Source organism: Lampetra planeri, chromosome 20 (assembly GCF_965212315.1).
Source record: "Lampetra planeri chromosome 20, kcLamPlan1.2.h2, whole genome shotgun sequence".
Lineage (NCBI taxonomy): Eukaryota > Metazoa > Chordata > Hyperoartia > Petromyzontiformes > Petromyzontidae > Lampetra > Lampetra planeri.
The window spans coordinates 10,927,146-10,953,205 of NC_136126.1; the positions used below are offsets into that span (position 1 = coordinate 10,927,146).

General features: G+C 44.6%; 2 protein-coding genes across 2 annotated transcripts in view; both read right to left on the reverse strand.

Annotated features, from left to right (window-relative positions):
• The window catches only part of LOC144724435 (peptidyl-prolyl cis-trans isomerase-like), a 30,249-nt gene extending 27,619 nt beyond the window's left edge, over positions 1–2,630 (reverse strand). Inside the window, exon 1 of the mRNA XM_078603556.1 lies at positions 2,457–2,630. Coding sequence (XP_078459682.1) covers positions 2,457–2,525 — 69 coding nt within the window. The 5' untranslated portion in view covers positions 2,526–2,630. The remainder of the gene's footprint in view (positions 1–2,456) is intronic.
• A 7,215-nt stretch (positions 2,631–9,845) lies between these two features.
• Positions 9,846–18,435, reverse strand: LOC144724436 (peptidyl-prolyl cis-trans isomerase-like). Its single transcript, XM_078603557.1, has 6 exons — positions 18,203–18,435; positions 14,754–14,784; positions 13,737–13,825; positions 13,042–13,138; positions 11,703–11,778; positions 9,846–10,666 (listed from the first exon to the last, which is right to left on the reverse strand). Exons 1-6 carry the CDS (start codon positions 18,269–18,271, stop codon positions 10,534–10,536), a joined length of 495 nt encoding a protein of 164 aa, XP_078459683.1. The 5' UTR covers positions 18,272–18,435; the 3' UTR covers positions 9,846–10,533.
• Positions 18,436–26,060: the final 7,625 nt, after the last annotated feature.

Here is a 26,060-nt window from a genome sequence, read left to right on the forward strand (position 1 = left end):
ATTGGCTTTTTGCCCTCTCTGACAACAGAGCAGGCGTTAATGTATTCAACCAATGCAAATACAGGCAATGCAAAAACGATGCTTTAGATTTTGATTATGTTTTCCTTACCAGGTGGTAGGGAGCAGAGAGGCGGTGCTGCTGCTGCTGCGGTTAAAACTCTAAACTGAAAAGCTGGAAGACTGCGAGTTAAAATCCTGGTTGAACTCATCATTCCTCCGGGGTTAATAAAATTACTACCACTTTTATGGAAGTCAGCAGTAGGTTGTTTTTTGGATAAACTTTCCCCAGACATAGGAATTTGTAGTTTCACCCAAGGAGATGAGCAACGCTCCACCCCGTATAACTGACAATTCAGAATTTTTTTAATCGCAAATAAATCAATTAAACTAATTTTACATTTAGGCTAATCGAGCAAACAAAACTGTACAAACATGGCAGAAAATAATCACTAAATAATATAAATGATAGTATAAATATGAGACAAACAAGAATCGGTTTGTGACAATTAAATCACATATGGTTGCGAATCATTACCTAAATGGAACAATTTTTTATATGACCAGGTAAGGCCCACTGAGCTATAGAACTCTTTTTCAGAAGTGACCTGGCCGCAAATGATAGCTGGACGAAGTAGTTTATCATGTGGAAATTTATGGCAGCCAAATACACTAAAAGCATGTTTCTAAATGTGGATGGAAAAACTGAAGAACCCAGAGAAAAATCCACGCGACCACGGGAAGAGAGACACGCAAACTCCAAACATACAGCAGACGTCAGGGTCAAGATCGAACCCACAACCTCCTGTATACCAGGCGAGGGAGTTAACATCTCGCCACCGTGGCGCACAGTGTCATATGTTTTTTAAGCCAAGTGGAGGCTTGTCTCTTTCACAAGAGAAATGCACGCAATGTCATGGGTTCAGAGTACTGTATAATATTGTATTGCTAAATGTGAATTAAAATGTATTGTTTATTTGAATATGATTTAACGATGCTGTATTTAATTGTTATTTTCATAATAATACAGGACACATTTTGAACACATTATTCATTTACGAAAAGTGATTAAATGGAAGTTTAATGTGGCACAGAATAAAACGTATTGGGGAATGCGTGCACAATTTTCGATGGGGCCCTGTCTACGCCAAAGAAACCTGATTACAGAAACAAACAGGAACTAAACAATGCAAAATGAACCGTACATGGTGACTTTAGAACCAGCATAAACTAACAGAACGCATCGCATGTACAACATTCATAACCTAGAGTCTGTAAAGTACGTTCACTTGGAAGAAAATCAGCGGTCCAAAAGTCACCTGAGTTTGATTCCCAGCCAGGGCTAAAATAAGTGGTGGGTGACATCCGAACCAAATCCTATTTCCCATCCCTTCGTCAACCCACACTTGACCAGAGTGGTGAAGTATGGTAATGGGAGGCTTTTATCCAGCAGTAGATTGACAAAGGTCTTCAAATATGTTTAAAATCCATTGTATCCCGTCTGTAAACGCCTGTAATATATCGTTAACCTTTAGACTGATTTGCAAAATTCACACGAAATGTTGTTTTCAATTAAGTCTTCAAGATGTAAAACGATATGAGCTTTAAATGGAGAAATAAAGTTATCGAATTCAAAACATAATACAATTCAAAGATGTTTCATTTAAAAACTTCAAAACGGAGCATCGGGTGCTTGTGTGAATGCGTCGTTCGTGTGCAGTTGTTTTCGTGACTTTCCTTCCCGAAGGCCGTAAATGGTTGTGAGGGGCACGGCAGGCGCCCCCGAACAAACCCTAGTGAATAATATTGGTCGTGAAAGCCGACGTCTTCAGTTGACTCTGGTAGATTTTGACTCATTGACTGGCAGATTTAGACTCAGTGAGATCAGTTTATTTTTAAAAAACATTGCAGTGATGAGAAAATTGCGCATATTTATTGTGCAGGTCCACCAATGCGTCGGCTGCTTAATAAATACTGCGGTACGTACAAGTCTGAAAGCTCTACATAATTTCTGGGACAATCCCTCGTCAAATTTGAGAATCCAGGAAAAAAGACCTGCACTGGTGATAGAACTCGCGATCGCCTGTTAGGTTCTGATTGTGCCATGTGGCCGGCGCCACGCCCGTGTCTCCCACGTGTTGATGTCAACCTGATCATCGCACCTGGTCCTCATTTTAGGTTGAGTCAACCTTGAAGGTCCACTCCACGTTCAGTGACAGGCGCCTGTCACCAATTGCCACGTGGTGTTGCGCATCATGACCAGGCATCAAACCCAAGTTATTGTGATCACAGGCAAGTGCAAAAAAAACCACCGCGCGACAGCCCGCACAGACATAAGAACGTGTACCGTATACGAACCTAGTCCGTGTAATGCATTGGTCAAATGTTGTCAAGGCTGGGCACACCTAGCACAAAACATGCGCATTCCGTACATCTTCAACAAAACCTTTGGTCTTTACCTCCATGACGACACGGCCCAGCGCCTCACCATCGGCAGTCAGTTCAAAAAACACTTGTGGCTTTGCCATTGCTACTTTTCTTTATCTCACTCTGAGACTAATTATGAATTAATGCCACTGCCGTGTCCTGCCTTGCCAGTCGTTGCAGCCCAGAGATCGATGGTGGTGGGGGGGGGCAGCGTGTGAGCTGCGCCCCTTTTATACACACGGAGACCGCACGGTGCAGTCATCCTCCGCCGCGCAAAAGAGTGCGCAAGATATTGTGGGTTTTATGTAAGAATGTTGTTGTGGCTGTTGGACTATTCCCCCCCCCACCCCCTCGCTACTTGCTAATCTCACTGCCATCCACTGCTGCCCTACGCGTGTCCGTACGAGTCTACTCGCCATGCCCGGCAAACACCCCGCCCGCCTTACCAACCATCCTCATCGACAACTCACCTGGCATCTTGTCCATCGTAAGTGCCACCTGGGCATCAAGTTACCCGCTTCGCATCTCCATTACCTTCTCGCGACCATGCGCCCCGACTCATATTCATTCATTCCATTTATTTAACCCAGGTGAGATCCATAACAGAGGGGTTTTTTTTGGGATGTGTCGTTAAACCCCCACCCCCTCCACCCAACACATCAATTAGTAAGGTTTGTCACGTATACAGAACACGCCAATTCGTTACTAGGTAAGATCTCATCGACTTTAATGGCTTGCCATGGTACGGGCACTTTAGAAATTGTCATTATTATTGTTGCTTCGAGTCCATTTTTTAAGGAACATTTGGGTTACACGGCAAAAAAAAGAGCGTAAAATGCGATTGCGTAACATTCAACATTTAATGTAAGGTGGCATAAACAAAGCTGACACCAAACACGAGGGCAAACGAACAGAGAGCAGAATACGGCAACACCAAATGAGGTCGAAACAAAGATAAAAAATCTTTTGCACTCAATTTTTTGTCCAAGCAATTAATCCAGTCACAGTACGTCCTAGGAACGGGCGTTAATTGTTGCGGGTTACATGGAGCGTCGTGGACATTATCATTTTAGAAAACCACCGTATCATCATTGGCTCATGCCGTAACGCACAACCAGCGTACGAATCATCCTCCTCATAACCCCACGGGGACATCACACGGCCAAGCATCTCACTCACCGCGCCTATCGCACGCAGTGGGACACCACTCATCCCGCCGACGTTAATGTTCAGAAGAAAGTTCAGAAGTTGAAGTGCCAGAGTAAATGCCATTGAGAGCCAAGAAGCTCATGTTTCTTCATTTTCAAAGGCGACTCAGCCGGACTCACGCATTCTCACCACACGCGAGACCACGCGACAACATGCCTCGTCATCATTAGCCAGGATTAAGCCACTGCTGGATGAAGGCCTTCTCCAAGACGTTGACGTCTCTCGTCATCTCACGATGTAGAAGTAATAATCCACCCGGCGCCTGCACGCACTCTGATTCCATTGCTCCGTCTCCTCAATTGATGTACTATTGGGTGCGTCCACATGATTTGGCTGCCACTCCCATCATTTCCTGACCATTTAACATAAACATTACTGGCGACGTGTCCGGATGATGTTGAGTAAAAGTGATAATGAACAATAATTATTAATAATAAAAATATCTTGCATCCCCTCCATGTTCATGTTTAGGGAACAGGTTCCCCTGCAGTCGTAATGTGCGAATACTTGGCACTGGGTGAATGCCACTGATGGAGGTGAGAATATAGTTTTTTTATAGATATATAATTATTTTTATATTCAGAGACATTATTATATTCTCCGTAACGATGCCAATAATTTTTCTGGTTTTGTATTCAATAGTGTTGCGTCGAACAAGGACCCCGTATTGGAAAGAGAGTCCTTTGCCTGTGAGATCGGCAGTTGCTCAGCATTGATTCAAGCGAGCCTGACTGCCGATGAGACTCCGTGACGAATTCGGTCCGGTGTTTGCTGGTACTGAACCAATCTCTCTGTGTGTGTGGAAAACTTCTGTCGCACCGTACCTATCCAACCGTGCTAATCGTAGGTGCGGGGGAAAGGACAACAAACTAAACAGACACAAAACTGTTTAAAAAACGAGTTTTCAATGTAGTTTTTTTTTATTGCATAGCTCCAGTGGCTTCCGAATAAATATCGGAAGGAAGGGCGTTTCAGACGGGCGCAGAAGCGTCTCTCAAAGTGTTTGCTGTGAAGAAGGATCATTGGCCAAAACGTCGCCTTTCATGTTTGTGTTTTATGTTAAGGCTGTTGTTCTTGTGCACCATTGCCAGCTCAATATCGTCACATATTCGGTTCAATATGTCAATGGTGCGATCTGCTGTCCGCATGACTCAGCAGGCGTGATGGGCACGCGTCACATGGATTTGCCCTGCACATTGACATGTTTCCCAGGCGTGAGAGTTTTCGACTCTCAATTATCCGGGACAACGGGGTGGCCCCGCATAAAACACAATCAGGATAATGCGAAACATTGAAATTCGACGAGACGGACATATTTAGTGCTCACTGACATAAAATGAGGGTTAACATGTAGAATGCGTCGTATTTCTTGTTGCTTATTAAAGTAATCTGCTTACTTGTCGATGTAATGATAACACTGTGTAACAAATGTTTTATTTATTTTTTTGTCCCTGGGTAGTAAGTGTTATTTCCTAATTGCTTATGCCTCAAAAGTACATAAAATGGCTATTATTCCCCACGAATCTTGACTTAAAGCTTTCGTGACTGCAGGAATTCATATTATTTGGGTCTTTCGATTAAGTCACGTAGATAAGTTCAAAGACAATAACAAAAAATGACGTTTCGCTAGCAACACACGCGGTCGTCATCCGACAAAGGAGTTAGCTTCTGAAAGCAAAATGTTTCTAAAGGTTTGGGGATGGGCGTGCCCCAAGTGTATCAGCGGCAACCAGGGTCATGGGCTGTGCACCACTACCAATGCAGCAACAGCGACAATGCCGCACTACTGCCACTGCAGCAGCTGTGTTCATGTGAACAGCAACATGACAATGCCGCACTACTGCCACTGCAGCAGCTGTGTTCATGTGAACAGCAACATGGCAATGCCGCACTACTGCCACTGCAGCAGCTGTGTTCATGTGAACAGCAACATGACAATGCCGCACTACTGCCACTGCAGCAGCTGTGTTCATGTGAACAGCAACATGACAATGCCGCACTACTGCCACTGCAGCAGCTGTGTTCATGTGAACAGCAACATGGCAATGCCGCACTACTGCCACTGCAGCAGCTGTGTTCATGTGAACAGCAACATGACAATGCCGCACTACTGCCACTGCAGCAGCTGTGTTCATGTGAACAGCAACATGACAATGCCGCACTACTGCCACTGCAGCAGCTGTGTTCATGTGAACAGCAACATGACAATGCCGCACTACTGCCACTGCAGCAGCTGTGTTCATGTGAACAGCAACATGGCAATGCCGCACTACTGCCACTGCAGCAGCTGTGTTCATGTGAACAGCAACATGACAATGCCGCACTACTGCCACTGCAGCAGCTGTGTTCATGTGAACAGCAACATGACAATGCCGCACTACTGCCACTGCAGCAGCTGTGTTCATGTGAACAGCAACATGGCAATGCCGCACTACTGCCACTGCAGCAGCTGTGTTCATGTGAACAGCAACATGACAATGCCGCACTACTGCCACTGCAGCAGCTGTGTTCATGTGAACAGCAACATGACAATGCCGCACTACTGCCACTGCAGCAGCTGTGTTCATGTGAACAGCAACAGCGACAATGCCGCACTACTGCCACTACAGCAGCTGTGTTCATGTGAACAGCAACAGCGACAATGCCGCACTACTGCCACTGCAGCAGCTGTGTTAATGTGAACAGCAACATGGCAATGCCGCACTACTGCCACTGCAGCAGCTGTGTTAATGTGAACAGCAACATGGCAATGCCGCACTACTGCCACTGCAGCAGCTGTGTTAATGTGAACAGCAACAGTGGCAATGCCGCATCTGATGACGATTGCTCGTGTTGCTATCGAAACGTCGTGATATTTTTATCATTATTTTTCTATCTACGTGGCTTTACCGAAAGATCCAAAAAATATTAATTCCTGCAGTGACGAAAGCTTTAAGTCAACATTTCTTGACAACCGTCTCAACCCCACTGCCTTCTGGGAGTACGCAATTACAGCAACATTGATTCAGTACAAACTGCGTTCTTTTGCATATAGCGTCTCATCAGCGAGTGCAGTGCCTCTAAATTGTGCTGTTTTGTGGATCCTTACTCCTAGCGACAAAACGACGAGGGCACAGTAACAGGCGGGGTAGTCTGGAAAGCAAAAACATTGGGGGGAAATCATAAATTTGGAGTGTTATCCATAATACAGATTTTTTGGGTTCGCAGTTTAATCCAAAAAAACTGTATTATAGACCAGTCTAACCCAAAAAAATACCTGTATTATGGATAGTACTACTGGTCGCGAAACCCTACATGTTAAACTATTTGGAGTGTTAACTTTAAAAGATTGGTTAGAATCCAAACTCGGAGGGTACTCGGGATATCTCCCCGAATACTTACAGATCGTGTTGGCTCTGAAAATGGAGCGTCTGGTACTGATACTACAGCCCAAGCCTCGAGAGGCCCACTCATGTACTTTGATATTTAAAAAAAAACATCCTTAACGGTGCTATAGGATAACACTGGCTACCCCCTTATATATCCCTCCATTAACTCCCCCAACGCAACGACAACACCCAGGACAATCGAGCGGTACGTTCCTCATCACCTGGGCCCCAGGTGACAATGAGTCTCATAGCTACCAAGCCACACTGGCACTTGGGACAATGCGGGCGTGTCCACACTCACCCGGGCACTAGGCGACACGTGCATTCCAGCTGACTTATCACACTGCTGGAGGAGCTCAGGTTGGGGAGATCGGGTTACCCACCGCTCCCCCAGCCCCGCATGACAAAACATCAGACAGCAGTGCCGAACCAAGCCAAAACTATCCTCAGCCTCCCAGCGCCCACCGTTTTCAGTGCACACAAACTACGGCGCACCGCACCGTAAGTAAACCCTCACCGTCCCCGCACATTACTCTGCTACTCATCCTACTCGAGTCACCTCTCACAGTACACCCCCACTGCCTCGACCCCCAACCCTGCCAACACCGCATCCCCACACCCCACGGAATTATGCCACGGTCCCCATCACATCCCCTGCCGTGTCTCACCAACACCTGACGTCTTCAGCCACACCCTGCAATTAGTTTAGGCAACACGATTCCACCCAGCCGTCCGCGATCCCTTCTCCTCCCTCCAAATCTCTTAAAAACCCAGCCACTGGGGGTCGCGACATGTCCACATCTGCCTTAATAGCAGTCTCTCACCACTTGTGAAGGGTGGGGAATGAGCAATTCCCTCCTGCTTTCCATACAGGCATCGAGCCCTACCCACGGTGCTGCACAACTCCGTATCCGTAACAGATTCTCGCAGTAAAAAGTAGAAATGGTGCCCGTTCGTCGGCGAGTTGCAGCTGTGGCAGCATCAACAGAAATGACAAGTTAAAAGAGTGCATGCACAGTTTTAGAAACTGCCAAAATTATTTAACCAAGGAGCTTAATAATGTTGACCTCTTCATTCAAAGGGCCCGTCTACTGGGGGAGTGCTTGAGCTTGCGTGCATCGAGGTAGTCAACTTGTCTGCAAGAGAGCAACACAATGCGCATCCTGTACTAAGGATACATTCACAAGCCTGGGACAGCACGAGTGGAAAATCACGAGTGTGGAAGAATTGAGTACATGCACACACGGAGGCACACGGTTTGCTGGACCAGGCAGACCTTACTCCCAAATATGCTGGGTTGCAAGATGGTGTCAGCCTAAAGGGGCAGGTCATCCATGTGCAGAACGTCGTGAGAATTATTTTTATGTTTTATTTTTATTATTTTATCATTTCCATTCTACGTGACTTTAGCGAAAGAACCAAGAAGATGAATCCCTGCAGTCACGAAAGCTTTACATCGATATTACTTGGCAAGTACTGTACCGTCAGGTCGTTTTTCCTTTCAAGGTAAATCCAGTTGCAGAACTGAAAAATGTACCAAGTCGGTTTTCTGAATGCTTGGTATTAGCAGCATAATTCACTCACTGCCGGCAGTATGGTCACTCGTGATATTTTGTTTGTGGAACAGCTTCCTGGCATAAGCTAATTACCATCCTTCAGAATATCATAAGAATTCAAACGTATTTCAGTTGCAAATCCCAAGGCATTAAAGATGGGCTGCCCCAAATACTCGCATTTGTTGCAGCCTTCAATTCGGGCCGTTTCTTACCAAAGTGCCTTTCAAAAGTATACCCTAACATTTAAAACAGATCTAGGTACAGGCACGTCTCGCTTAACAAGCATTTTTTTTGCGAGAATTTACTGTAGAGAGCAATTATAGCTTAACCCAATGTATTCCCATATCGAGCAAAATGTTCGCCTTCAGTAGACGGATCAAATGCACCCCAAAAGCGAGTGGCCGAACCACGGCCCGCAGCTGTTTGTTTAGCAGATGGTGTCTGCTGTGCGATTCCCACGCGCGGGCAACACGAGGTGACGATAATCCGAAACGGTTCGAGCCACCCCTAGGCACAACTCAGACGAGTTCGTGGTGTGCGGGGTGTTAACATCGCCACGAGTAAGACAAGGCCGCCGGGCATGGTACCGGCCACCCACCCCTTTGTGTTGCTGTGCCGGTCTTCATTCGATGTCTGTTTTATCTCAAATTTAGCAATCTTTGGAAGAACGTAATCAACCAGGTAGGGTGTTGACCGTTGTGTTAGTCGACTGTTGTATTGTATTTCTAAGTTACTAGGTTTGTTTCTACCTGATGACAATTGCAATCAAAACATTCTATTAATACATTTTTCTTTCTACGCGACTTTACCGAAAGAACCAAATAGTAGCTTCATTAGACGCTAATATGAACAGCACTTGGCTAGTCTGCTATGACTATAAACGGTTGGCTACGTCCGCTGCACGAAAGTTGTTCCACATACATCTTTGTCTTGGGGAGGGTGCACGAGACGTGGAGATCGAGGGCTGGGTGACGGAGTGGAGGCTAAATCAAACTAAAAAGGGGAATTTTCTTGTCGTGGTTCTTCATGGTGTTACGTTTCATTACGTTATAAATTCGTTTGTGGATACTTGTTGCTGAAACACAACTCCGCTTTTAACATAGGGAGTCAATAGGACATCTGATAATTTAACATTAGTGTACGCTTGCCGAGAAATGTCTGCGTACCGTTCAGACACCTGTACCAATGAACGATAAACCCCGTTTGTATAACAGGTAGAGCTAAACAAACGAACCAGTGACACTCACATGCAAACGTAAATACACGCGGTAAAAAAGTCAAAAGATACAAGGTTGCCTTGATCTTTACTGTTCAAATCAGCAGTACAGAAACACAATGACATTCACTGTAACTTTTATGAATGGGGAAAAGTAGGGTTACGGGATCATTAAAAAAGAACCACAACCAATCCAAATAAACATTCTTGCAGTGGACTACAACAAAAAAGTAGAAGCGATTATACTGCATGGCTACCTGTGGACAAAAAACTGCAGATTTGGCAAAAATGGCACGAGTTGGGGATACTTGAAAGGGAAAAAAAAATCTCCAACATCAAAGTGTGACTAGTTTGGACAAAGCGAAAAGTCTAACCTCTTGCTATTTGCACCATTCCACAAGACAGTTAATCACATTTCCTTGAGGTTTAAAAACAATCATAATTGTGCTACCAATTCACAAGGATTGCATAAATACATGTCCCAGAATAGCATACAACCATTTACTAGCAACCTCATCCAAATTGCCTGTTCACATTCCCAAAGAAAATCCTGTTGGGGATTACTTCAAAACTAAAATTGAGTCAATCGATTATTTAATAGTTGTTTCTAAGGCCCAATTACAAATGACACAATTTTGGCAAGCGCAATGGATTTAGTTGAACTCATCGAGTTCAACTAAAGATAAAGTTCTGATTTTGAATAACCAACTCGTGCCATCTCACCACAATCTGACAAGACAATGGGGAGCTTTGGTTTGTTTTAGAGTTCTCCACAGTCGGCAACGACAATCTTCTTGGACGTCTTTCCACTCGACGCTCCATAGCCCTCAACCTTCTTGATGACGTCCAGTCCGTTTATCACTTTCCCAAACACAACGTGCTTGTTGTCCAGCCTAGAGAACACAACACAAGTTTCTCGTCACGATGGGGGGGGGGACCAGGGTGAAATAAATCATGCAAAAAATGCAGCACTATATACATAAACTATGCTATCGAATTTATAATTTTATGCAACATACTCATTGCATAATGCTCAAAATAGTAACCATGTTCAATTTGATGCTTTTTCATTACTGCATGTACAACGAATGCATTTGCAGTAACATTCAAGTCAGTGATTTAAATAAACTCCTAAAAACAAGTTCTTTACAATGTTTAAATTACATTATTAACTTGACACGAGTGACACCCATTATACAATGCATTTCAAAAAGTAAAATCTATATGCATTTACATGCATGTTTGGCTGGCAGTGTCAAATCGCCGACTAATCCATTGACACCCAAAGAGCACCAGGCATTTAATGATGTATTCTTAAATTATGCTTGTAACAATTCTATTCCAATTTATCCAAAGTATGCATAAAACTAAATCTCAATACATCTCAGAATCCAAGCAGGGTTGTATGGCGACGTTGCCTGGATAGGCAGCTAATAACAGGTGTGCTCACAAGCGGAGGGAAGACAACTCCCATCTTGCACGCATGGAATGTGACCACCAAATTGCATTATCAAAGCCACTAGCTCAGAAGCAAGACATGTGGCTGCATTGCTTACACCAACAGCTTGAGGGGATGTTGATGCCCTTACTATAACCAAGGAGTCTTAATGAGCACAAAGCCAGTTTACTGTTGGTGGTTTAAATGCAGCCTGTTGGGATGGCTACAATAGAGTTTGTGGCCCAAACAACTAGTCACATTGTTCAGCTTCCAGCTGGTGGCCGAGACAAGCTGAGATCATCGTACATGCAATGTGGTGTCACACGACATGCATGAAAAGTAAGGCAGTCATACCTTCCGGCTGTTTATGACACCGGTGTTATTAAATCTCGATTGTTTGGCGTTTTATCATATACTTCATGTTTTGATTTGTATAAGAGGGACCTCTGAAGTCTGTATGTAACCATGCATGGACAATGTAAGCTACTTGCCATGCAGTCTTTGCAGTGCAGATGAAGAACTGAGAGCCGTTTGTGTTTGGTCCAGCATTAGCCATTGACAGGATGCCTGTAGCATGGATAAATGATCAATTATAACAGCGAATATATCCACAAATTACAATACACAAACCACACAAACTAGAGCATTATGGACCCACTTCGCTTACCGTCACTGCTTAATATTACACAGTACATAAATAGAAGCCATACTTGGAAATAGTGTTGCACACTTGTTTTTGCAAACATGAAGGTACCATTGTTTTAGAAAAATATGGAGGGCATCATTTCACAAGTTTAAAGATGTTCAAAATTTTTAAGCAGCTGCAGCCTGACATGTAATTTTCCAATGTTGTATTGCTCTGGTGGCCAGTAAAACATCTTGCCTCCAGAGGGCAGGACATACCCGTAAAATTAGCCCACTTAAACTGCCAACTCTGGTATTAATAATCGGGTCCAGGGTAATCAAGGGGCTAAACTGGAGGGTGCAGCCAACTTTGGCCTCGTCATTGAAATTGCAACCCAATTAAAAGTTCTCGTGAATGTAAAATTATACTAATATCAGTTAAACTAGTTCAGCTGAAACACCTCTCATATGCCATTTTATGAAAATCCAAGATGTCTTTCGTCTAAACCATTTTCAGCCACTCAATGTGGTGTTTGGAAGAAACTGAAAACGGTACCACACAGCCCAAGTCATGTTGTGGCCAAACTTAAAACAATTAAAAACCTAATTTCTAGCGTGCATTAACTCAGGTAGGTCTTTCTAAAATGTGTGAAAAGCTTTAAAGGATTTTGAATTTGTACACATTGCCATGCCATTATATTGACATGTAAAGGGATAGATTCCAAGCCACTGGAAAAGGAGGGTCTTCCCACACTTCACCACTGGTTGAGGGCAGGGCAAAGTACATAACAATGAATTTTGCCGCACTGCCTTCTACTGCCAAACATGTAATCCTGCAGTAGACTTATAGCAACCTGATCTGCTTAGTTGTCAGCCTTGAGATGCAGGCACTTTCCAGGATCAAACATTCTTCACTTGAAAAATCTGATCGGAACATTCCAGGCAATTTGGCCATAGCCAAACCACATCTTAAGTTAAAGGTACAGCACAGCACTGCTGGCAGAGGACCAACACTACAGAGAGGTCTAGAGCCATGAGGATATTTTGCCCAACTTTCCATGTGACCAGGCATACTGTAGGAAGATGAAGGAAACCACACGCCACATCGAACTGCTGAAAAATGCATCCCACAGCAATCAAAATGGCAAATAAAAATACTATCAAAGGCACAGACAAAAGCTCTTATCAACCGAATCTTATTCTTACCCGGGCCCTCATGCTTCAGCGTGAAGTTCTCATCCTCAAACTTGTTGCCGTAGATGGACTTGCCCCCAGTTCCGTTGCCCTTGGTGAAGTCTCCACCCTACGACAGAAAGAAACCGGAGCACTCCATCAAGGCACTTCAGCCAATCTACCATTCCCAAGACTGCACTTGCAAAGCTATACAGCACTGACCTTGCAATATTTCAGCAGCAAATTGCTGTAACCACGAGTTGGCGTAACCACTACAGGGTGTTTTAGTGCCATAACAATTGTTTGTCAATGCACAAAGTGATACTTTGACCTGGAGCACCATATAAAAAATATGGCCAACGTGGAAACGCAATGTACTCGAATATTGAAAGCTTGACCTGGTTAATCAATTCACCATATGGCTAAAAGGTTGCACACAAACCAAAAGAATTCCACGTACGACCCCCACTGCTTGAATTCACTGCAATAATGATAAGTGCAAAGCACTTTACAGGGATAGAAAATGGGGCACTCAATCGGCACATTTCCAATCATCCAAAAACACCATTAAGATACAACTGTTGCATTTAAACTGTAAAAAAAAGCTTAAAATAAAATTCCAAGTTATTCCTAATACTGACATTCAACCTAGCAAGTTGTTAATTCAGTCATGTTCAAATCACTTGCCATTGGCACCTGTGTGTAAAGCTGTAGGTGTAAACTCTTACCTGGCACATGAAGTCGGGAATGACACGGTGGAACGTGGACCCCTTGTAGCCAAAGCCCTTTTCTCCAGTGCACAGAGCACGGAAATTCTCTAAAAGCAAAGGACAAGAAAAAATAAGAATTAAAAACGGAGCCAAAACAAGACAAACATCCAATAGGAGCTCCACATAATCCAAGTAAAAGTTCCCACACAATGTACCACAATTTCCTTCTGCAAAGCAAGTGTTTATTGTACTGGAGAACAGCCAAAACTGGCAGTGGGCCTACCATAAAGCATACTGCAACGAGACGTCTAGATGTGCACCATTTAAACAGCAAATAGCCAGGCCCATTTTAAAATATAAAAATACACAAATAATTGATGTTCATTAAAATTACAAAACCCAACAAGTGAAATTGGACCCATGAAACCGTTTTTGTAATGCAACCCCACCAGGTCAATATCGATCACTTCTAACGAATAAAATTAACAGTTTTGCCCTAATTTGCATGTTAAAATCATCAGCTTACATAACGTTAGGAGCACGCTCATTTGTACTTAAAGTCTACAATCATTAAATTGTCATTCTTGTATTGCAAGGCTCTATGGAAAGCTCGCTTCAAAGTTAAATAGTTTGCGACACTTATCATTTAAAAGGATCAAGTTATTCAATTGCTCATTTGTTCCTCCGTTTAACTAAACTGTTTACTTGGGAAAAATAACCTACCATTGAAAGTAGCTAGCTTAAGGCAACAGATGCAGAAAACCTTCGATACATATTTGCAAGGCTTCTATGCGGAGGCCATTTATTTTTTCAAAGTAGCTTACACTAATTATGTACATCAACTACAGTAATTCTAAATTATTTCAACCAGTTTGTAGAGCACCAAGATTTACTTTAAATCAAGCATTTTCGAACAGCTAAGGAGCAAAATTCCCTCATCTTACATACGTCTAATCTCAAAAGTCTAATTTACCACATTTGCTAATGTAACACAACCGGAACAAAAAGCACGGTACTGTAACAGGCACAACCTACCGGCAGTCTTGGGCACAACGTCACCCCTCAGCTGAAAGGCAAACACAAGAGGCACAAGACCCATCAACAAGGCAGCCAATGACAAGGTGCTGGTGGACAACGTTGCTCCTGAAGCTTACATTTGAAACAGCCACGTCCCACATCGAACATAAAATCACCGTACGTTAGTTATTTCACCCGCTAAAGCGTTCAAACTTAGTTGGATACTTATTTGCCCGCTCAATTGGCTTCTAAATATAATTTTGGCGACTATTATAGGTATTGGTTTCTGAATAACGCTCAAGTAGAAGTATATCCACACTTATGAAATGTAATCAAAATGAAGACCGAGTAATCTCGCGAGGTAATTACAAAGTACTGTAATTGTTCTAAGCATTCGTGGATATTGAACATTCGATAAGAGCACCTAACAGGAACGTTATTTACTGGAATCACGCAAGTGTTCAGAGCTCAAGACTTGGCAGGCCAAGAGGAAACGTGAATATTGACATGTATACGAATAATAGTCTAACGGTAGGTGTATGCATTCCTTTGGGAACACTGAGGCAAGGGCAGTCTACTAAAATTTTACTTTCAATTTCGGCGACTAAATCACAGTCCGTTGCACCGTGTGGTGTCAAAACAATTGTATTTTTATATTAACAGAAAGGATAAGGCATCAAATCAAGCGATTTTAATATCTAAAAACAACATTACAAACGCAGAGTGCGTAATACAGCACCTGAATATAATGCATTTTAAAATAGGAGACAAGTCTACAATACATTGCAATGGGCCCGTGCACATGCCGTTATATAAAGGATGATGGTTTTAGGAAAAATCTGCCAGCATTTGATAAATACATGGTGGTTTTGTCGCCCCGGAACTTTAATGCGATAGCACAGTTGTGGGGTGAGTGTTGCAGAGATGACAGGGATGCAGAGATGGCCAAGACCAAAATTTGTCGATTCTCACTGCGGTCAAAGAAAACCGAATCTCAAAGACGACACATAATGGGCGACCCCTTTGGCCAAATACGGGTTTCTGCCCGCAAGTCTTAAAAACACATTTTCCAGTGCGCATTGTTCTGAAAATGGACGAAACCTCCATTAAAAGTATAAAGTTAGCATTTGCTATAATTACTTCAACCCCCCCCCGCCCTATTCAGAGTGGGTGCGGCCACACCGCCTTGAGGCAGTGGTAGAAATGTCACATGGCCGGGGACGTGTCGACACGAAAAACGATCACCATCGTAACTTCTTAGTGGCAACACTTTTGATAAATCCCAGAGCAACAGAGGGCTTATCGTCTACTACCTCACCAGGATATGACCTCACCATCTTCCACAGCGCGCTAGCGACAGCGCCAACACGCCCCCGGACATTATGGTTGCCGATAAATGCATGAAGAATTTGAACATCCCTTTGTCAAATCAACTACTGGATAACACCACATTCCATTAGGGTGCTTTAACCAATACTTCATCGCGCTGGTCACCGAGGGTTTACGGGCACCAACTAGTTGCGACTTTGCCAATGTCGCAGTGCACCAAGCAATGTGGTACTGATGCCCCCCCCGCCCATTATACTTGGCAATCGATACACACGATGTTGCCAATTCACTTGGGTCTTCGCCTAAGTGGCTTTGATCAAATGCAGAACTTTGTATGACACGAACTAATAATTTATGGGGGCCAATACCCAAGGCCTTTTCGACTCTTGCATGCGCATGTCACTCCCACCTGCATATTTGAGCAGCTGTGCGCAATTGACTGCAAAGCGTTGTAAAATAATATGCAACCCGACTGCAATACTGTCGCCAATGATGGATTTCGTCTGGAATCCAATACGCACACCCCACACGAAAAGGCACACGGGGGGGGGGGGTCACGATTGTAAAAAAAATGACTCTGCTAGGACGGGGCGCGACCACCCTAACCACAGCGCCCAGTGGTGCACAGCGAGTGACGTGGAGCCACGACCCCACTCACTGCACCAAGACGCTCACTGCCTAGAGGAGATCACGGGAACTGCACCGTGCCGGTCACCGTACAGGGATGGGAAGGCCGGGGAGCGGCGCTATTCGATTCCCCCCCCCCCACCGCGTAAAGAGAACTTGCATTGCCATCAACGTCGCAAAAAAAAACACCGCACGACTATAGGCAGCGAGAGCATGGGCAATTAGTAGCCTGCGGTGGGTTCAAATACCTAATAAAGCAACCCGATACGCTGTTAGTAATCACAGTATTCGTCTTCCCGCCTCTCCTCCCCACGCACCATTTTGCCGCAATCCCACGTTAATGTCGTAGTTTAATTCGTGTGCTCAGTGCAGTGGCCGCCTTGGGCCCGTGTTGTCATTCTCGACCGTACAAACTCAATTCCAGAGCCCTCCCTCGGCGTAGCACGGTCGGTGGCTTTTATACGGAACAATTAGAATCTTAAGTCGGGATCAATAATTAAAGCCTCTTCGAATACTTGACGCGTAGTCTTATAGATTGCAATTGGTAGGAGTTGTGGCAAGAGAGAGATGTTGTCACATGCCCATTTCACAAAGTCCCTCTTTAAATTATATTCTACAACGATGTTTAACAATGCGCTACATTGCCTTTACAAGGTACTTTAAATGTGTCCCTGTACTTCCAAGGTTTAGAGGTTTCAGAATTAAAAATTCAAACGTAGGCGATTTGCTTTCGTGCAGGCTTTAGACGTCTGGCTGCATTTTAAGAATTCCGATTACACAGCCACGTATCAATTTGTAGTATCGATTAGGAGTTAAGAGTTTAGAAAACATTTCGGTTTGGCGGGGAAACGCCCCGAAGGCCATGGCCACATCCTTCACCGCGACTCAACCCACTTTAAAATCGTGCAAATCTTTCTAAAATCATTAACGAGTAGCTGGTGCTCTTCCTCCAAGTACCGTCAACTGTGGGGTTATTCTAAAACCTAATTTTACTGAACATTTATTAAATTAAACATTACAATGCATGGTCGCCGAGTCTTCAAACACGCGGCCACGCGGGGCGGCAAAAGCCACAAAATCCCGCGCTCTGCAGAATGACATTTATTTTCTCAACGCAGACTTAAAAATCAACCTTAGAACGTTAAACTAATTCCTGCCCCATTTACAGCCCTACCCTGGTGTCTTAGAACGAGACAGCAAGAAATATTTTATTTAAAAAAATCAAGAACCAATATTTCAATGATCGTTATGGACGTCCCCGCCATGCGCAATACAAAAAAAAATCAACCGGTGCCAAAACAAAATAACATCTTTACATTCATCAAGAACATATTTTTTAAGTTAAAACTTCTTCATAAAGTTAAATTAGCACGGTGAATTAATTCACAAAAAAACATTTTTGTTAGCTCAACTGGCCTCATGGCCCATCCCAATGGCGGGAACAGCTCCCGGCACGAGCGCCACAAAGAATAGAAAAATAAACAATAAAAACCACAATTATCATCTCTCACCTCCATCACGACGCGACCCACGGCAGCGCCGTCGGCGGTGAGGTCAAAGAACACCTGTTTCACAGCCATTGTAATGCTAATTTGAGCTTCCTTGCCTTTGTTTTCCCCACTTTAAACTTAGCAAGGGGGTGGAAATTAACGTTGCAGCGGCGGTGGAAGTAGCAGCAGCAGGGCCCGGAGACGGCGGAGGAGGGAGTCGTCCGCGCCGCGCCGCTTTTATACCCTGAGACCGCGTCACAGCCCCCCCCCCCACCTCCACAATACCACTCCGCCTCGAAAAGTAGGGCGGCGTGTTCACACGGACATTTACAGTGCACCAGCACCAACTTAATTACCTGCCAGCAGCATCTTTTTGCTTGAATGTTACATTTAACGACTAATTAACGTACGGTAACGCTGTATTTTTGTTAAAATTGCATTTATGTGTAAAGAAAAAAAAATTAGGATGTCGAGTTTTTTTCTATTGAAAAAACATTTTTTTGTGTGGATTCCCCTGCATTTGAATTTGGGAAACCCGTTAGGCTCTAAAGGGACGGCGTATCCTCGTCCCCTCGCTCACAGAGGGTGCCTTGCCCACCACTGCACCGTCATTCATTCATTCTTTATCCTGTGCACGGATGCTGTAGGTTGCACAGTAACAGCTGAAGGTGTCACGGTGGCGAGATGAGAACCGCCTCGCACAGTGTACACAGGAGGTCGTGGGTTCCATCCCGACCCTGACGCCTGCTGCTGTACTGTATATTTGGAATTTGAGTGTGTCTCTCTCTCATGCCGTGGTCGCGTGGAGTTTTCTCAGGGTCCTCACGAGTTTCCCCCTCCACATTTCGAGTCAACATCACCACGCGTTTAGAGCATTTGGCTGCTGTAAATTTCCACACGATAGGGGGCCGTTCATAAATGACGTCACACGATTTTGGACGATTTTTTTTACCCCCCCCCTCGTCACAAAAAATCAGACCCCCCTCAAATATGATGTCACAAAGCTCTGCCCACTCCCCCCCCCCAAAAAAAAATAAAACATGCTTCGAATCGCTTTAAACTACTGTAATTGTAGTGCGTATTTAATGTGGCGCTGCACTCTGATGTTGTAGGAGAAAACATTTATTAATACGTCTATTTAATTAAATAGAACGTGTTGTCTATATTTATTTAAAGTTGCGCATTTTGATGTGACGTCACATTTCTCCCCCCCCCCCCTCGTCACACATCGTCACAAATGTCTGACCCCCCCCCCCCAGGTGCGTGACATCATTTATGGACGGCCCCTAAGCCACTTTGTTGAGCTATCATTTGTGGACAGCTCACTTCTGCACAAGAGCTATGTAGCTAAGTGAGCCCTTACCTGGTATAATAAAGTAAATGTTTAGTCTTTTACGTTTACAATCTCACATTCAGGTGGTGGTCAAGCCAGACAAACCGCATCAGCAGCAGCGGAGTGGATCATCATCGCTGTGATGTCTCCTTCGTATTTGTGGATCGGCAATTGTGTCGCGATATGTCGTTGCACGGTCTGTTCTGGATGACCACAGTTACACACGACTACTGGGGGAGTTTAACACATTCCTGCGGAGGGAGCTGGTAGGAACGTTGGGTTGCTCGGTCAATGGCCAGGGTCAACGGCGGCGTGGTGTATTCCGCAAATATGGCCGACTGTGAGGGCGGACACAAGCCGGCGTGAGTAGGTTAAACGTTGAGTTTTATAAGGGCACCACGGGGTGACCAGCCCCTCCCCACCCAGCCCCACCCCTCCCACCCCCCACCCCTCCCCACCCTCCCCACCCAGCCCCTCCCCACCCTCCCCACCCAGCCCCTCCCTCCCCACCCAGCCCCTCCCTGCACGACGGACGGACGGACACAATAATCCCTTGTGGGCTGGTGGAACCAGTGGGTTCCTACCAGTAAAACCTTCCACTTGTGTGCACCATCAGCTATCCGCATCCACTGCCGTGGTTTGTTCAGTGGATGCGCTTTAGGGTGGACCATGAGCTTCGTTTAAAGACCAAAACCGAGGCATCTTCTTGCGTTCGCTCTTTCACAACAAGGCGGTGTTTTGTGAGTTACTTTGAACCATATTCAGCTCGCCATTCTTCATCGGGGATTGAACTGGCATTGTTGAAGGTTTCAGCGCACAGGTCCAAAAGGGCTTGGCGTGACTTGAAGCGATGACTAGGGATGGGATTGAGGTCCTGATGGATGGGCAGGCGACTGTTCTCGATTCGCAGGACTTCCCGAAGGGTTACTATGCCCGTTTGCGTGGCCCGTCAACCCCTCTGTCAAATGTCACGCGTGCTTACACACTCGCATTGGCAAATATTAACGTGGAAGCTGATGTATAACATAAAAATCCACGATTTCTATCTACTCACAGTGACTGTAGAAACAGTTTTAAGTGTTTTAATTTCACCTATTAGCCTTGTTATATTTCTACATGCTGATTGCTGTATCATGTTGTTGTAGGACCTTGGCATTGTGAACTTTACCACACAATTTTGTTTTAATTTGCTACTATGCGTTTTACTGTAAACCAGGTTTCTATTGTGTAACAATATCCCCATTGAAAATGTGCACTTACTGCCCAATCGGTGTTTATCTTTCAAAAAAAAATGTTGTTGTCTCTAAATGGTCTGGCTGAATGAATATGGTGGAGTTCATAGTTGCGGTTCGATTCCTGGCGGCGTCTGAAATTTGTTTTCTTATGGGAACAACGTTGACTTGCTTTTGCAAACAAATGTCATTCAGAGTTCCTGCCTCATGGTGCAAGATATAAAGACAGAGGAGGCTCGTGAAGGACGCTACTGGGCACTTGGAGGCCATCGCCCTCCAACAGCAACGTAGGGCAGAGGAGCGACGCTCACAACAACGAGCGGAGCACAGTAGGGGGCACAGCTGGTGCATCTGCCACCCATCTCAGTCAACCCATAGCACCTGAGTCTGTTCCGTGACCTCCTGTCAGCGAGCCTTTAACACCTCACGTGGCCTCAAAGTGCACCTGGCCTGGCACAGGTGCCGTGGCGATGTCACTGCCATTTAACGATGAATGTCGACTTGGTATAAATACCAGCTTTAATAATTAATCATTGTTGAATGATAGTAGGAAGCCGTTCTATACCCTTAGTCGAATCCAATCCCAATGAACTAGACTAACATTCTCAAGTTATACATTCCAGTTCAGCTATGTTAAATACAGTACTGCAATTTAAATCTAGTACTGTACCAAACAATTACTTTGAAGTTCACACGGTACGATTTTAATGATAATGTCAGCAAAAGTCTGCTTTTCTCTTCTGTCCTGCAAAGGGGTCATGCTCACATGTGCACAGTTTATATATTGTACAGTGCCTTAGGCATGAGCTGTTTAAATGGAGCACACGCTGTAAACTTACGTAAACTTACGTTTACAGCGTGTGCTCTAATATCCTGCTCATTTCTGAGTCCAGCATTATTAAGAGGTATTGGCTATCCAGTGATCGTGTTGCCCTGATTCTAATTTATCTGATGGGAGGTTTTTTTATGCAGATTTTTTGGAAAATAACCACGTTTTCTGCTGGGTCTCATTGGCAAGCTTGTGGCCTGTTAGAACTTACACTTCATATTCAGAACCGTTTTTGTGCAAAAGTCAACAGCGGTCATACCAAGAAAGGATAGTTAATCTCCTACAGAGCAGAGGGTGGTCCAGATGTCTTGTGATCCCCATTTAATTCTCTAAAACGTAAGTTTTGTATACCAATGGGTGTAAAAACAGAAGTTAATAACCAAAGGGGGGGAAATATGTAAGGGGTAAATTAATTGGGGGTCACCACACATCCGGACCACCTTCTACAGTGCATTCGTATGGGATTGCTGCCATTGAGTCAGGACTGAATGGCAATCAGCACTGTCCATTTCTCTTTTGAGGATGTAGACACTTTTGAAATTATCAAATTATACTTTATAATTTTTGTACAAGCAACTTGCACATACAGTACTGTATATGCTTTACAGCCTCAAACGCTTCCTGTTAAAACCATTAAGAGATTGGGCTAAATATTACTGATTATGGCAACATACCAATGTTTTTTTTTTGCTGTGGTTCATTTTGTGTTAATTGGAACATTTATAATGGGATTCATACCCCTGCCACCTTTCACCATATTCCCCAGTTGCCAGTCCAGATTAAACAGCTGCGTCGTTGTCACCACCGTCTCCCAACACCCGCAGAGGGGGCTTACATCTCTCTCTCTCCCTCGAGAGTGGGCTGGCCACATTCCACGCTGCTGAAAAGTCGCTGCATTGCCCTGCCACTTACGTGATTTCCACTGCAGACTCCATTTTCTCAGCTTAGGTCTTGCGGGGAAACAACGCACGTGCCCCGTGCTTTGAACCTGCCATCTATTCGTTACCGCAAACAATTGGGGAAATGTTGAGCAGCCAGTGGTACTAACGAGGTATGTGGCATGCTGCTAATTAGGAGCGATTATTTGTGATCACATGGGAATGTTGATTTTACCAAAACATGTGACAATCGGCCAAAACAGATCATCACTGTTGCACGATGTTTCTGTATCTGGAACATAGCATTTGGGAATTCAGATTTTATGCAGATGAAGCATTAAACATGTTTCATGTAGTCCCATGTGCACAAAATGCATGTATGGTGTAAAAACATGTAAACACATTAAGATACAGTTAATTGAAATTTTAACCATTGGGACTCCATCAGAGTGCCAATCAGAGGTTAACAATTGTAAAATATATTTTGGCTAAAAACTACTCAAACAAGTCGAGATACAAATGTTGATTACATTTTCCAAGACACCAGAGGAAATCATTGTTGTAAAGTACTGTAAATGAGACTACTGTAGAGTACACTGTGGTATTAAAAGTTAAGTTGTGTGTAACATTAAATTTAGCATTTTCTCCGACACTGGAAAAGGTTTGTCTTTGCAAATAACAATTTGGGGTTCAATAATTCGATATTACAGAGAACATCGTTTAGGTATATGCTGTGCTTTTTACAGTATCTGTGCACTATTTTTTCAGTAACTCAAATATATCTGCATTTAATGCATATCAAAGTTAACAGACTTTGTGATGCAATACCATTTTAGGCACAATTGGAGTTGGTTTGAAAATACAATTTAGACAGTGCATATTGTACAGCACAGCAGTTATAAACAGCAGTTATATACTGCTGTACATTAAGAATGCACTTCACTAATCCACTCTATAACTGTTGTCGAAAGTCTGATATTTATGCTGATCCTGCACCGATAGAAAAAAACTTTAATTCCTTGAGTTGTGAGTGGGATGTGGGGACTGGTTTGTATGTGCTAGTAAACACATCATGGGTGGTTATCGAATTGAAAGAGAGTCCACGCAAAGATATCTTTCGGAATCTTCATTTATCCTGGAGAAATCCGATGAGCTATGAAGCTCTTTTTCACAGATGTCCACACTACGCACAACCCACGACGTGCACCAACGGGAGCCTTCTCAGAGCCCCGAGCACGTGACACAACTTTACCTTACCTGGAGTCCCTCCTCTTACCGCCAAATATCCTCACTTGAGGTCTCCTCCACTCTCCTGCCTCCTTTTTGTGGCTCTGTTACCACCGTTTGTTTTATTTATTAATCCTGGGTGTGGTCCCGTGTCCCCACCTAACCTCAGCAATGTTCCGCCACGACCCTTACATCACCCCCTTCCTTGAGACCAAGCCGTCCTCGGCTTTGCCAATCCATGTTTCCCTAATGACTGTGATGGAGCGTATATCGCCCCATCAAATGTGCCCCTCAAAGCACCCCTAACGCGGGCGGAAACTGTAAATAGAAAACAAAGAGGAAAATTGCACAACGCAACAACCAAAAAGCATGTGCATCTTCTAATGAAAGTCCGTTATGTGCAAAAAGAACTGGGGAAAGCGATGAGTGGAAGAAGACGAAGGAAATATAGGAAGAAAGGACAAAAACACAGTCATCTCCGACACTTGACGCGCCACGACATCGTCAACACAACATTTTATGGAGAACCCCTTAAATTCAAGGGGTGGGGGGGTTCCCAAGGATGTCGGCATGTTCCTCCGAGTGAGGCTCTTCGGGTCCGGCAGCGTCCATGGCACCACTTGGCTGGGTGCTGGGACCCTTTTGCTGGGGCTAATGTGGGGATGGTCACCGCGGGTGGCTCACAGTTGACCCCGAGGATGGAACGGGCCCAGGTCAAGTTGACGCACCAGCAGACGCATGGGCGACCCCCCTGGAACCCAGCTCGGGGTGATTGAAGCAGTAGAGGCAGGCAACGATGAGTGAGAGACAACTGCATTGTGATCATCGGAAGACATCCTAGCTATGCACTTGTAAATCTAGATTGGAAATTCATTGATTTAGAACTGTTTAATGTGTTGTCCTTCCCCCGTACCTCCGATTAGCACGGTTGGCTATGTACGGTGCGAAAGAAGTCCAACACACATATGCTTTCAAGTGAGAGGGATGAACTTAGCAATGGCAGTTTTGCATTTTAATGCGGACACATTGCGACCGCAGAATCCGGATAACCTTGACAGGTTCCCTCCATGGTTTACACGATTGAGAGATGTTCCGGTCGGCATTTGTGCAGCCATGCCAAGTTGCCGAACTACCCTGCCAATAACTGGGATTTTTAAAGAAGGCACGAGTCTTTCTGTCTCCCAAGTGCACGATCTATGGGGCCGTCCATAAATGACGTCACGCGATTTTGGACGATTTTTGACCCCCCCCCCCCTCTCGTCACACGGCGTCACAAAAAGTCAGACCCCCCTCAAATATGACTTCACAAAGCTCTGCCCCCCCTCAAAAAAATAAAAAAATGATTCAAATCGCTTTAAACTATTGTAGTGCGTATTTAATATGCTGCTGCACTCTGGTGTTGTAGGAGAAAACATTTATTAAAAAGTATATTTAATGAAATAGAACGTGTTGTCTATATTTATTTAAATTTCCGCATTTTTATGTGACGTCACATTTCTCAAACCCCCCCCCATCGTCACACATCGTCACAAATGTCTGACCCCCCCCCCTAGGTGCGTGACGTCATTTATGGACGGTCCCTATCGTGTGTGGATGTCATTGCGCGCTATGAATTTCCGGCCAAACAAGTATGGGTGGAACTGGTGCACAACCGACAGCAGTATTGTTGCTTGGTGGGAGACAGAGCCTGACTACCGTGTACGCTAGAACCATCTCCCTCCCATGTTGCACTTGGCGACAGCACAGCTCCGATGCCGACATCACTCGCATCGGTGTCTGACGTGAAGAGCAACGAGACATCTGGGTACGCAAGAGAAGGCGCCTTAATCAGGCGCATACACAGCTGCTGGAAAGCAGGTTCCTCTTCTTAACTCCACGGACAACTCTGGATTTTACTCGTAAGAGCATGCAGGGGTTTCACTATGGTGAGAAACTGGGGTACGAGTCATCGATAATAGGAAACAAACCGAGGAATCTAAGCACCTCTGGATCTGATATTGGCACGGGCTGTGTTCGTAGGGTCAGCAGCAACCCCTGGTTGCACTGACAATATGGCCAAAATATCAAACCGACGATTGAAACAAATTCTCACTTCTTGGGTGTAAGTTAAAATGTCGACCCCCGGACTCTAGTGAATACCTGACGCAACCCATCTGGGTGCTCCTCGAATGAGCTACCAAACACAATCCATCATCCAGATATACGAGGCATGTATTCCCACTGGAGGTCCGCCAACATAAATTCAATTGATCTTTGAAGTGTTGCAGGAGCCGTAATCAGCCCCATCGGCAAACAAGTGAGTTGAAACATGTGTTCGAAAGGCCATCTTTTGTCGGGAATCCGTGTTGTGGGGGTCGCTAGCCCCCGAGATCCCTCCCTC

Bases quoted from the DNA above. Each gene is read 5' to 3' on its own strand.
- LOC144724436 (XM_078603557.1), bottom strand. From the start codon at position 18,271: ATGGCTGTGAAACAGGTGTTCTTTGACCTCACCGCCGACGGCGCTGCC. The intron at 13,139-13,736 runs GTAAGAGTTTAC...TTTCTGTCGTAG, and splicing joins TTCCCGACTTCATGTGCCAG to GGTGGAGACTTCACCAAGGG. The intron at 11,779-13,041 runs GTAAGAATAAGA...TCCATGCTACAG, and splicing joins GCTGAAGCATGAGGGCCCGG to GCATCCTGTCAATGGCTAAT.